General features: G+C 48.0%; 1 protein-coding gene across 2 annotated transcripts; it reads left to right on the forward strand.

Annotated features, from left to right (window-relative positions):
- Nucleotides 1-524: 524 nt before the first annotated feature.
- On the forward strand, nt 525-11,866 carry CCDC25 (coiled-coil domain containing 25). 2 transcript variants are annotated; one of them, XM_080615356.1, is made up of 9 exons: nt 525-652; nt 2,968-3,015; nt 3,786-3,825; nt 6,172-6,223; nt 6,879-6,954; nt 7,480-7,583; nt 8,675-8,877; nt 9,833-9,878; nt 11,247-11,866. In XM_080615356.1, exons 1-9 carry the CDS (start codon nt 628-630, stop codon nt 11,274-11,276), a joined length of 624 nt encoding a protein of 207 aa, XP_080471482.1. In that variant the 5' UTR covers nt 525-627; the 3' UTR covers nt 11,277-11,866. The 2 variants fall into 2 exon arrangements, with proteins under 2 accessions (XP_080471482.1, XP_080471481.1); XM_080615355.1 differs by lacking the exon at nt 11,247-11,866 and adding an exon at nt 10,078-10,271.
- Nucleotides 11,867-12,139: the final 273 nt, after the last annotated feature.

Below are 12,139 nucleotides of genomic sequence, written 5' to 3' on the forward strand. Positions count from 1 at the left end.
CGAGATTCTGTCATAACAAATCCGGAGGCACTTGCAAACGTTAAGGGGACAGTTACGGGGGTGCCCAGCTGTGCTTTTGCTTTTAAATGGGCCATCAGGGCCCTGTTGTGAAGAGCTTCATTCACAAAGCCAAGGGAGGGTTCTTCTTCCACTGGGTGGCACCCCCTTTCTCTCTCTTCGCCGAGCGGCACCACTTCCCCAGGCACGCTTCGAGAGCCATTTACACGCATCCAGAAAAAAAAATAATATAACGTATAATTATATCAACCAAATGAAACAGCGCCTAAAGCCACACACCCCCCACCACAATCCGCAACACACTGAGGGAGGAGCTCTGCGCATGCGCACATGGCGGAGTCCCCGCACTGGATAGCGTGCCACCACTCTCACTGCAGCCACCTCTCGGGAGTTTTGCGCAGGCGCAATTCTTCTTCTGGCTTCACTGCCATTAGGATCTCGTGCATGCGCATAGGGCGGTAAACAGACTTCTCTCCCTATTGCGCATGCGGGGTCACTCTGTGCGCATGCGCCGTTCCCACTGCCGGTCCCTGAGGGCTGCTGGAGCGGGACAGTGAGTGTCTTGTGAGCACCGCTCCGGGCCGGCCGGGCGGAGGAGCTACTATCGCCATGGTGTTCTACTTCACCTCCAGCGGTGAGTCCGTGAGGGGACAGCGCTTTCAGCGCCCGTGTGGGGAGGAGAGAGCGGCTTCTTGGGGTAGCGGGTGCCGCTGTGAGGGCAGCGCCGGGCCGCGCCGCTCCTCTGGTCGGTTCCTTAGCTCCTGCTGAGCTCTCCTGTTAGGCCTAAGGGAGCCCTTCTGCGAGCCCACGGGCTGGGCTGAGGGAAAGGGACCACGTTTGGGTCGAAATTGGCTACAGCTTAAAGTGGTTTTAGGAGCTGGGAGGCTCCTCGCGCTGAGGGACGGCCCGGTGGTGCTTGTTAACAGCCCTGAGCGAATGGAAGTGCAGTGAGTGACTGCTGGAAAGCATGCTCAGGTGTGCTGCTGGCAGCAGTGTGAGGGAAGATGTAATGTGTAAGTTATCTCATTACTTTTCCTTTGACACAGACAGATCTGTTTGGGGTTTTTTTTCCCATACATAAAGTTTTGCTGATTCTGAAGCATCACAAATCTCTGGTTCGATGCAGCAGGGGCTGATGATACAGGGGATTGTGCAGGAATATTTCTTTTTGCTTTGCCCCCCCGTCATTTCATAGAGTCACAGAATGGTTTGGGTTGGAAGGGACCTTAATGCTCATCCAGTTCCAACCCCCCCTGCCACAGGCAGGGACACCTTCCACTAGACCAGATTGTTCCAAGCTCCGTGCAACCTGGCCTTGAACGCTGCCAGGGATGGGGCAGCCACAGCTTCTCTGGGCAACCTGTGCCAGGGCCTCACCACCCTCAAAGAGAAGAATGTCTTCCTCATATATAAGCTGAACTTCTGTTTAAGTCTGAACCCATAACCTCTTGTGCTGTCACTATAGTCCCTAATGAAGAGTCCCTCTCCAGCTTCCTTGTAGGCCCCCTTCAGATGCTGGACGGCTGCTATGAGGTCTCCATGCAGCCTCCTCTTCTCCAGGCTGAACAGTCCCAACTTTCTCAGCCTGTCTTCATACAGGAGGTGCTCCAGCCCCCTGACCATCATCGTGGCCTCCTCTGGACTTGCTCCAACAGTTCCATGTCCTTGTTATGTTGAGGACACCAGAACTGCACACAATGCTCCAAGTGAGGTCTCATGAGAGCAGAGTAGAGGGGCAGGATCACCTCCCTCAACCTGCTGGTCACGCTCCTTTTGATGCAGCCCAGGATACGGTTGGCTTTCTGGGCTGCGACCGCACACTGAAGCTGGCTCATGTTAAGTTTCTCATCACCAACACCCCCAAGTCCTTCTCCACAAGGCTGCTCTGAATCAATTCTCTGCCCAACCTATAGGTACAGAAAGGACCGGGTCGGTGAGCAGTTTGAGATCCAGGTCATTTTACTGCCAGAGTTGTAGAACGGAACTGAAGCATGTCCTCTATTTTAGTGACTTTGAAAATAGGAGGCGAGACACCGTGTTTTCCTGAGATCCTTTCTGAAGGCACATTTGATCACCTGCAGTTCATTTGTTTGCTCTGGGGAGACCTTAGAGCAGTTTCCAGTGCCTGACGGAGCTGACAAGAAAGCTGGACAGGGGCTTTTGCCTTCTCTTCCCCAGGCCAAACGAGCCCAGCTCTCTCAGCCTGTTTCCATAGCAGAGGTGCTCCAGCCCTCGAAGCATCTCTGTGACCTCTGGAGTCACTCCAACAACTCCATGTCCTTTTTATACTTGGGGCCCCAGAGCTGGATGTAGGACTGCAGGGTGGGTCTCACCGGAGTGGAGCAGAGGGAGAGAATCCCCTCCCTCAACCTGCTGGTCATGCTCCTGTGTCCCATAATGGCACAAATGAAACAAAAGAATTTATGGAACTTCAGTATTTCTGTTGTCTTGTGAATTTTAATCTTCTCAGGCTACTTGGGGGAGGTGCCCATTGGGGAGCTTTGTACAAAGTACTTTGGGAAAACGAGGGCCAGCCAGGTGAGCTGGCTCCCGCAAGGCTTCATAGGTTGTTGATCGCAACCGTAAATATGCTCTCAGCCTTTCTGGCTCACAGACATGTGCTTAATTGAACAGATCATACAGTTACACAGCTGTGATTGGAACTGCCTGGATGCTGAGGGTGTTTTGCCCAGAAAGCTGCTCCTTGCTGGATAATCTTCTATGGAAATTGGTTTTTTGGAAAATGGGAAACACCCATTTCCAACATGCTTGAAGCATGCGGGTTAAAATATGAAGGAAATGCAAAACAATCTTCCTTTGGCTCCCAGAAGGGAAGGGGTGTGGATGGATGAAGCAGTTTCTAGTCTAGTGACCAAGACCAGTATTTATCCTTCTTTGCACAGTTTATCCAACCGCCTTTTGATTTGTTTTCCTCTTTCTGTCCCACAGTGGTTCCTTCTGTTTACACCATTTACATGGGAAAAGACAAGTATGAAAGTAAGTGCATTAGCGTAATGATGCCAAATGGCGTTGATTTATATTTGTGGGGATTTAAGGTCATTTTGAAAGGATGTCTTTGAATGTGTTAATTTGATATATTGCTTGAGTACTTGCAAGTGACTTACCCTACTGAAACCTACTGTGTTATTTTAGTTAGGATAAATAAATGTTGTAAGTCCTGTAGGCAGAGTAACTTTTTTCAAATACAAGTGAAAACTAAATTAGCTGGAACAAAAATACCCATCTAGAGAAAAATACTGTCTCCTCAGGTTGTGTTTGATAACTTTTTGCAAACCAGCCTTCCATTTCCCTGCTCAGTCTGTATTTTTCACCCCTCCAGTGAACATTTGTACTCCATAGGTTTCCCATGCCCTTCTTTCTCTCACGGGGCAGGTTACAGTTCTGCTATGCTGCCTGGTTCCACATCGATAGTTGATGTGAAGCTGGGCGTCTCGCTCCAAGGGGGAAGTGTTAGTGTGGCTGTTTTGACAACTTGCCCTGAAATTCTCTCCTTTCCATGGGTGGATGTTTGAGAAAACATCTTTTACCTTTAAGAACTCCCAGATGATGAGGATGATGGAGGTGTTCCTGACATACCTGTTCTGGCCACACCTCTAGCAGGCAGGTGCAGGTTAAAGCCCTGTTCTCCCTCTGTTCAGTCGTTGTACAGTGGCTGACTGACAGCAGAGGATTCCTCCTCTGCAGGTAGTTGGGTTTGTTGTTGGTTACGTACTGCACTTTGCTCACTGATACTTTTATTCCTGCAGATGAAGACCTAATAAAGTATGGCTGGCCTGAAGATATCTGGTAGGTACTAAAACTCGCTGAAAATAATTGCCTTTCGTTAACCAACCAAGTGGAATAACCACCTTCTGGCTTTCTCAGGCAGCATGGAGTCTCTTTTTTCCAAGGCCATTCAGCAGTTTAAATGCAATCACAGGGAGGAGGTGGATTGCAGCAGACCTGCGTGCAGCTGTTGGGACCCTGTGGATTCTGAATTCATTCCGCTGCATCTCCCCCTTGCCCCCCACTTTGTTCATCAGAAGAGCTGATCCCTTTGTGAGGCTTTTTGGGGTTTATCTGTGCATGGAACTGCTGAAGAAGCAGTAGCCTGAGTAACTCCATACACAGATATTTGTGTTTCAGAATATAAGTTCTAGATGCTGTCACTCTTACTGTGTTTGGGAAATGGGCAGAGCTAAATGAGAAGGTGTTTGTAAGAAAACCTCCTGAGTCACACAAGAGTGGCAGCTCCTGAGTATCTCTGCACAGACAAGTGAAAAAAGCAAAAACAAAAGGCCAGGGAGAGTGGAGGCAGAAATCAGGGAGCCCTCAGATGGGGCCTGGGACCGGGGCTGGAAGGTTTTTGAGCAACAGTAAATGCTGTGCCTAGAGAAAACTGTGCATTGCCTCCCGATGCCTTTATCTCTGTTGTAGTTTGTGTCTCCCCTGTGTGCACTGCAGATAAGTGCTGTCCTGGGCTGTAAAACAGCCCCTCTTGGGAGCTGGAATTGTGAGCAGGAGCAGAGGAGTTTGATATTTTGATTCCTGATGGTTGAAAACTGTGTTTGCTCCTAAGCAGAGCCATGGCCAGGCAGGCACAGGGAAGTGCTCTGACATGTGAGTTGGTTTTGTCTCCTAAGATGTCATCAGAGGAGAAATCCAAGAGAAGGGGAAATCTGATTCTGTTAACAGTAGTTGGTGGTATTTTTGCTGGCTGGATTAGTCCGTAAAGTTACCAGAATGATAATGTTTGTGAAGGAGTTGGCTTGCTTTCAGGCACTCTTGCACAGAACAGATGTATCGTGGTGGCTACCCTCTCCTTTGCTAACAATATCTAACAAGAGTCACTCTGTGGATTGTTCTCCTCTCGCTTTTCAGGGTGCCCTTGCAGGGATGAGCTGAGGTGTCCTGCTAGAACTGAAGCTTGAATAGTTAGGATCTGACACACTCTGTGGAGGATGTTTGTCAGCAGCCAGCTAACTGGCAAGGGAATCTTTTCTAGCAGAAGTGATTCTGCTGAGTAACACTTTGTTGTAGCAGTATCACACTCATTTCTGTCTCATGTTTGTCCTATCACTACATAAGGTTTGTCTATACTGTAAGTTAGGAGTAGCCTTGAGATTCTTATTCCAATTCCCTGAGCCATGAGAGTCATCTTTCCCCGTCTCTGCCGTATCTTGTTGCTCACACCAATATCCACATTAGTGTCCCCAGAGTCTTCTCTTCTCCAGGCTGAAGAAGCTCAGCTTGCCCTTCATAGCAGAGGTGCTCCAGCCCTCGGACCATCTTTGTGACCTCCTCAGGTCTCGCTCCAGCAAGTCCACTTGTTTCTTAAAGGATAGGTTCTGACTCCCTTGTCTGTTTTTAAACATTTATGTCATGAACATTTGTAGAGTTCTGGTATCTGTGGAGTGGTTGTTTTATCACTTACTGGGAAGTAAATCTTTCATGAACATGAGCCGGCAGTGTGCGCTAGCAGCCCAGAAAGCCAACTGTATCCTGGGCTGCATCAAAAGGAGCATGACCAGCAGGTCGAAGGAGGTGATCCTGCCTCTCTACTCTGTTCTCATGAGACCTCACTTGGAGTACTGTGTGCAGTTCTGGTGTCCTCAACATAACAAGGACATGGAACTGTTGGAACAAGTCCAGAGGAGGGCCACCAGGATGATCAGGGGACTGGAGCACCTCCCGTATGAAGATAGGCTGAGAAAGTTGGGTCTGTTCAGCCTGGAGAAGAGAAGGCTGCGTGGAGACCTCATAGCAGTCTTCCAGTATCTGAAGGGGGCCTACAAGGATGCTGGGGAGGGACTCTTCATCAGGGACTGTAGTGGCAGGACAAGGGGTAATGGATTCAAACTTAAACAGGGGAAGTTTAGATTGGATATAAGGAGGAAGTTCTTTACTGAGAGGGTGGTGAGGCACTGGAATGGGTTGCCCAGGGAGGTTGTGAATGCTCCATCCTTGGCGGTGTTCAAGGCCAGGTTGGATGAGGCCTTGGGTGACATGGTTTAGTGTGGGGTGTCCCTGTCCATGGCAGGGGGGTTGGAACTAGAGGATCTTAAGGTCCTTTCCAACCCTAACTATTCTATGATTCTATAACAGATCATCTCTTACCATCTGTTAAATACGCTTTTTGTTTTTATTCTGTAGGTTTCATGTGGATAAACTCTCCTCTGCACATGTGTACCTTCGGTTACACAAGGTAATCCTGTGGCACATATATTTAAAACCATTAATAGTCACTTGCCTAAAAACTGCACGTGCCCATTTTGCAGTGATTCCTTGCACAGGACCATCTTTGCTCACGTGAACCATTGAAATCTGCAGGGTTCCCTGAGGGTGCAGGTAACAACGCATGTGGGGAGACTGAATTTGTAGCTTCCATTACCAAATAATGTAGAGAGGAGCAGGAAGTTTCACATGGCCCAGCAACAGTTGATTTTTGCCTTGACACCAAGCATGTGTTTAGGTGTGTCACCCCATTAAAACTGTGACAACACCTTTGTGAGAAGAGAGAAGCAGGACACAAATCATTTGAGGTGCTTCAAGCCTCTCCTTTCAAATCATAGAAGCACCAAATCACAGAATGGTTTGGGTTGGAAGGGACCTTAAAACTCATCTAGTTCCATTCCCCCTTGTCCTGTCCTTACTTGTCCCTAGCAAAATCTCCTCTCCAGCTTTCTTGCTGGCCCTTTTAGGTACTGGAATGTCACATAGGCCCCAGTCTTGTAAAACATGGAGTATAGGGGTTCTGGTTTTGTTTGCAGAGCATCATGCCCTACTTCAGGCTTTCATGTGCTCATCAGTCCCTACAGCCCCTTGCTGCATGCTGCTCATGTTGCCTTGCTCTGTCACAGGGGCAGACGGTGGATGACATTCCTAAAGAAGTTTTGATAGACTGTGCCCATCTTGTGAAGGCAAATAGCATTCAAGGTAACACTGATTCCTGCTGTGAGGTGTTTGTGGTGAGTGTTTCAGGTTCACACGAGCTTCTCGTTTTTTGGACCTGTCTGCTGCGGTGCTCCCTGTTAAACCTGGGAAGCAGATGTCACTGGCAGCTGCTGGAGCTGCCCATGAGCCCTTTGTAAGGAGGAATTTAAAGTATCTGAAATTCCTGTTTGTGCCTCCATATTGCTGCCTCAGCCAAGGCGGCCTCGCAGGCTCCTTTCTAACACCACCTTGGGGCCCCCTTCCGTAGTAATCACTCTTCTGGCAAAGGCAGTCTCCATCTGGAGTTCGTTAACACTGCCGCAGTGCTCATGTTACTGCAGAAAATGATGTTGTGGTGTTCTTCTGTTTCACTGTAATGCTGGAAGGACTTCTCCATTTTCTTCTTTCTTGCCTAGCTAGTAATGTTTGTGACAAGAATAACTGTCAGGGTCTCCATGCACGTGGAAGACTTTTAGGACTCTCAGCAGAGAGAGAATTGAAATGTTTCCCTTCTCCCCTGCTTCTTAGGTTGCAAGATGAACAACGTCAATGTTGTGTACACACCATGGACTAATCTGAAGAAGACAGCAGACATGGATGTGGGGCAGATTGGCTTCCACAGGCAGAAAGATGTAAGTGTATGCTGTACGGCATTGACAGGGACCTGGTGGCACTGTTAGGAGCTGGGTGCGTTGTCTTAAACATTTGCCCTAAAAGCAGGGAATCGTCCACTTTTAAAGCATAAGAGAGATCTTTGGAACATGTTTGGATTTGCCTGAACATACCTGAAGATTCAGGGTTGAGTGTTAGCCTGTAGCAGAGTGTGGTCTGTACAGCGTGTGTTTCCAAGCTGCAGTGTAGCTGAGGAGTCTTTGCTTGATGCCAAATGGTATCACGTGTTTGAGTTTACCCCCACTGAAATCATCTCTTCCTGCAGATGAGGAATCTGTGTATGAGCAGTCAGTTTGTATCAGCTCATTGGCAGTAGTATAATGACATGTCTGGAAGGGGCCAGGACTTATGCTCACTGTGCAGAAGAGGGCTCTGCCGGGTCCCCTTTGTAGGGAGGTATCTGTTGCTGTGTTTGCTCTATGGTCTCTGCTCCAGGAGGTGTTTCACCCTGGTGCTGCCTCTGAATTTGTTCAGCCTATAAAAAGGCAGAGCTGCTTGCTGCAGGGTCAAGCCAATGTACTGAGCTATTCCCAAGCCTGACCTGTGGTCCACAGATAATGTTATCCTTAAACTGTAGTTCTGTAGGTTGGCTGCTGGGAGAGGAGGCTCTATAGAAGTGCAATTGTTTAACTAAAACAAGTCTGTACTAGGGCAAGGCATGCTGAAAACCCTGCAGTCAACAAGCAGAATGTGAGCTTCTCTTCCCAAAACAGTCTGCAACGACCTCCTGCCACCTCTTGAGGAACTTGCAGATACTGGTTCTCATCTCTAGGCCTCTGTTGAGGCATGTGCCAAGAAACGGAATTAGTAATGCTTATGTACTTAGCAATGGTTCTGCTTATTAGCTATGTGCTTTTGAGTGTTGGGAGTGAGCCTCTTTGCTGTTACACAACCTGTTGAATAGTTCTCAGTGGCAGGGATTTTCCTCAGTATCTGTTTTTGTGGAATTCAGCCATGTGTAAAGTGGAAATAGGGTGTTTTCTTTCCGTTGAGAAAGTGCCAGAATAAAAGTATTTTTTTTATAAGGATCATAGTTCTTTGCACTCCAAAGGTGAAAATGCTGACAGTGGAGAAAAAGGTGAATGAGATCCTGAACCGGCTAGAGAAGACAAAAGTGGAACGCTTCCCAGACCTGGCTGCTGAGAAGGAAGCCCGCGACAGAGAGGAGAGAAATGAGAAAAAAGCCCAGATCCAAGAGATGAAGCGGAAGGAAAAGGAAGAGATGAAGAAGAAGAAAGAGCTGGAAGAACTTAGGTTAGTAACCAATTTTAGTGCCAGCTTCTAAACTCCCTCAGTTTTCATTGCTGCTGGGAGAGAGTCACGGGTCAGCGGTTTCTGTTTAACACTGGCCCAGCATTACTCAGTGTTCAGCTGAGCTGCTCTGGCAGAGATGTCTGCACAGCCCAGTGATTTCCTTTGTCTTTGGAATAAATGCGTTTTCATAGAATCCTAGAATAGTTTGGGTTGGAAGGGACCTTAAAGCTCATCCAATTCCAACCGCCTGCCACAGGGGGCAGGGACACCTTCCACTAGACCAGGTTGCTCCAAGCCCCATCCAACCTGGCCTTGAACACTGCCAGTCTTCTCCATTTCTCCTTTTAAAATAAACCAGGATTTTAAAGCATTGTTAAAGGAAAGAGCTGTGTCTCTTGAAACCTGTCCCTAACTTGGGTGAAATTGGGCGAGCGCTTGGCACTCTGTCACTGGGATGGGAGCAATTGCTTCCAGCTTTGTGTGAGCCTTGGAAAGCACTGAGCTTTCACTACAGTTCTTCAGCTTTCTCTTGCATCACTTATGTTAACTAAAACATGCTTGAGTCCTCAGTCACACGCTCCTTTAAACACAGAATGAGGGATGGTGGTTTGAAATGTCATATTTACCTTTCTGTAATGGAATCATAGAATCACAGGATGGTTTGGGTTGGAAGGGACCTTAAAGCTCATCCAGTTCCAGCCCCCTGCCACGGGTAGGGGCACCTTCCACTAGACCAGGTTGCTCAAAGCCCTGTCCAGCCTGGCCTTGAACACTGCCAGGGATGGGGCATTCACAATTAGCCAAAAAGTATGAGATAAGTGAATACTTGTCTAGCCTAAGTTCAGAAGGGACAGCAAATTTGTTTTTCTTCTACTTCGTCCTGTTTTAGCAAAATGCCTCTTTGTTGGTGGGGTTTGAAAACATGTGATGCAAGATAATGTAATTTCCCTTCCAGAAGCTACTCATCATTAATGAAGGCTGAGAACATGTCCTCTAATCAGGTAAGAGCCGGCTGATGCCTGCAGAAACCTTTTGGGGACAGCTGAAATTCAATGCGTGAGCGGGACAATACAGCTTCCGCATTGCAGTCTGGTGTTGGTGACTCCTGCATGATGGAGCATATCTCCATCTTTCCTTCTCGGTGAAGGACATTGCTAATTTTATCCTCTTTCTGAGACGATCTTACTGCTTTTATGCCAGCCAGGAGGAGCAAGTGCTGCTGGAAATGTGTATAAAGTCCTCCCGATCCCCTTCCCACCCAACTGAAATAACATGGAGAGCTTTAAGTGTAGCACCAGGCTTCAGTCCACTTTTGAGCTGGTTGGGCATAACAGGGCTTGTGGGCTGAGGAGATCTTCCTAATGGCAACCATTACCTGCATATGCCACCTTGTTACTTCAAGAGAATGGGGAAAAATGCACTTTTTTTAACAAGAAATAAGCTGGAGTTGTAAAGAGAACAGTTTGGGGAGGAATGAAATAGGTGCTGAGGGGTGGAAGAGGGATGTCCTTGCAGAGGGCAAACACCCAGCACTGGAGGAGGATAACATGGCTGCCCTGCAGTGGTGGAAAAGGAGCGGAAGAGGAAAGAAGCACAGGCCAGTGGAAGGAAAAAGAGGAGGTGGAGCGAAGGAAAGACAGGGGCTGAAGTTCAGAAGAGGTCTTGGTGTGCAGTGGGTGTGCCTGTGCTTTGCCCAAGGTCTGGCACATCTGCAGCATCCTCGTTGGTGTGACCTTGGGCAACCAGATCTTGGAGGTCCTCTGAGTGACCCTCAGTTTAAAATCCACCTTTTGCAACCTAGTCCTTGACTGACTGCTTAGAGGGGTGTGTGGCTTTCAAGAACTCTTGATTTTCCTGCTGGTTGGCATGGAGATCCCCTTTGAAACTTGAACCGGGTTGAAGTGTGAGCATTTCCTAACATGCCCAAGCTGGCTGTGCCCAGTTGGTGATGCTTGCCAGGGAGAAGCATGGTGGAAATGCTGTACAGGGAGGTCTCCTTCTCCCAGCAGCCAACCCCCGTGTGATGCCAGACTGTTTTCCTTCTCCCAAGTTGGGAAGAATCTCAGGCTGGGATATGGGGATGGCCCATGAAGCTGCTGGTGAGAGGTTCTTTGTAGATCACAGCAGACAAGACGATACACTCCAGGAACAGCAAACAGCAACCGCTGTTTCACAATCAGAGCCTCACTTAGTGCTGTTCCCACTCCAGAGTGGCTGTTGTACAACTGTCTGCTCTGATTTCACGGTGTTTGTACTGAAATGGCAGGAAACCAGAATAAATGGCAATTCTGAAATCCTGCTGAATATACTATTTCACCATTTTCCACTGTAATGTGCACAGTGATCCTGATTTGTCTTTCTTCCCACAGGATGGCAACGATTCAGATGACTTTATGTAAATAAAGTCTCTCCTTTCTCAATCTTGAGGTGGTTTGGGATGTCTTAATATGTCACCATCGCTAGGAATGCCAAAAAAAAACCCCAAAGTGAACTCTGACTCCATTTCTTCAGAACCTGGTTGGTTCTCCTGGCAGCCTAACCAGCTCTGTGCCACGGACACCTTCGGAAAAGAGATCGATATGTCTGCATGTACGTCTCTCTTTCAGGGACATGAGTGCAAGGAAGTGGAAGTGACTTTCAGTTCTACAAAGACAATGGTATTTATTCTAGAGAAGGGGTTGTGTAGCTTTTAATCCAGTGAGATTTAAAGAAAAGGAAACTAATCCATGTTGTCTCACCACTGTCCTGGCAGCCGGCTGATTCGGAAACTGTTGCCATTTGTTCAATGTCACTGGTATGTACATGAATGTGGTGCTACCGATTAACTCTTCACACTGGTGGTGATCATCAAAGCGGGATCCCTCTGCACTTGGGGGTGTAAATTTGGACGAGGTGATGCAAACCCTCCCAGCCCCGGGAGGGGGCTTCTTGTTAAATACAGAGCTCCAAATGATGCTGAGCTTGGGTGGTGTTGCAGCCGACGCGCATGACCACGGGCTATGATGTGCATGGTTAGCACAGAATGAGCATAGCCCCACAGTGTGTTTTCTTTTAAATTACACTTGATTGTGGGGCTGTTCTTTGGAAGCCTTCTCTGGAGAATGAAATTAGTGGAGAAGAGTTGAGTTTTGTGCAGTGTCTATGCCTGTGCAGACCAGAGCTCTTTGCTGAGTGCTCTGGAAGGTTTCATGGCCCAGTTTGTATGAAACGGTCGCAATAATCCTTGCAGCACCTGTATATATGTCATGATTAAATTCATACC

Source organism: Psittacula echo (genome assembly GCF_963264785.1).
Source record: "Psittacula echo genome assembly, chromosome: 4".
Classification (NCBI taxonomy): domain Eukaryota; kingdom Metazoa; phylum Chordata; class Aves; order Psittaciformes; family Psittacidae; genus Psittacula; species Psittacula echo.

Coding starts and splice junctions, on each gene's coding strand:
- CCDC25 (XM_080615355.1), top strand. CDS start 628: ATGGTGTTCTACTTCACCTCCAGCG. Junction 3,016..3,785: donor GGGAAAAGACAAGTATGAAA/GTAAGTGCATTA, acceptor TTATTCCTGCAG/ATGAAGACCTAATAAAGTAT. Junction 6,955..7,479: donor GAAGGCAAATAGCATTCAAG/GTAACACTGATT, acceptor CCTGCTTCTTAG/GTTGCAAGATGAACAACGTC.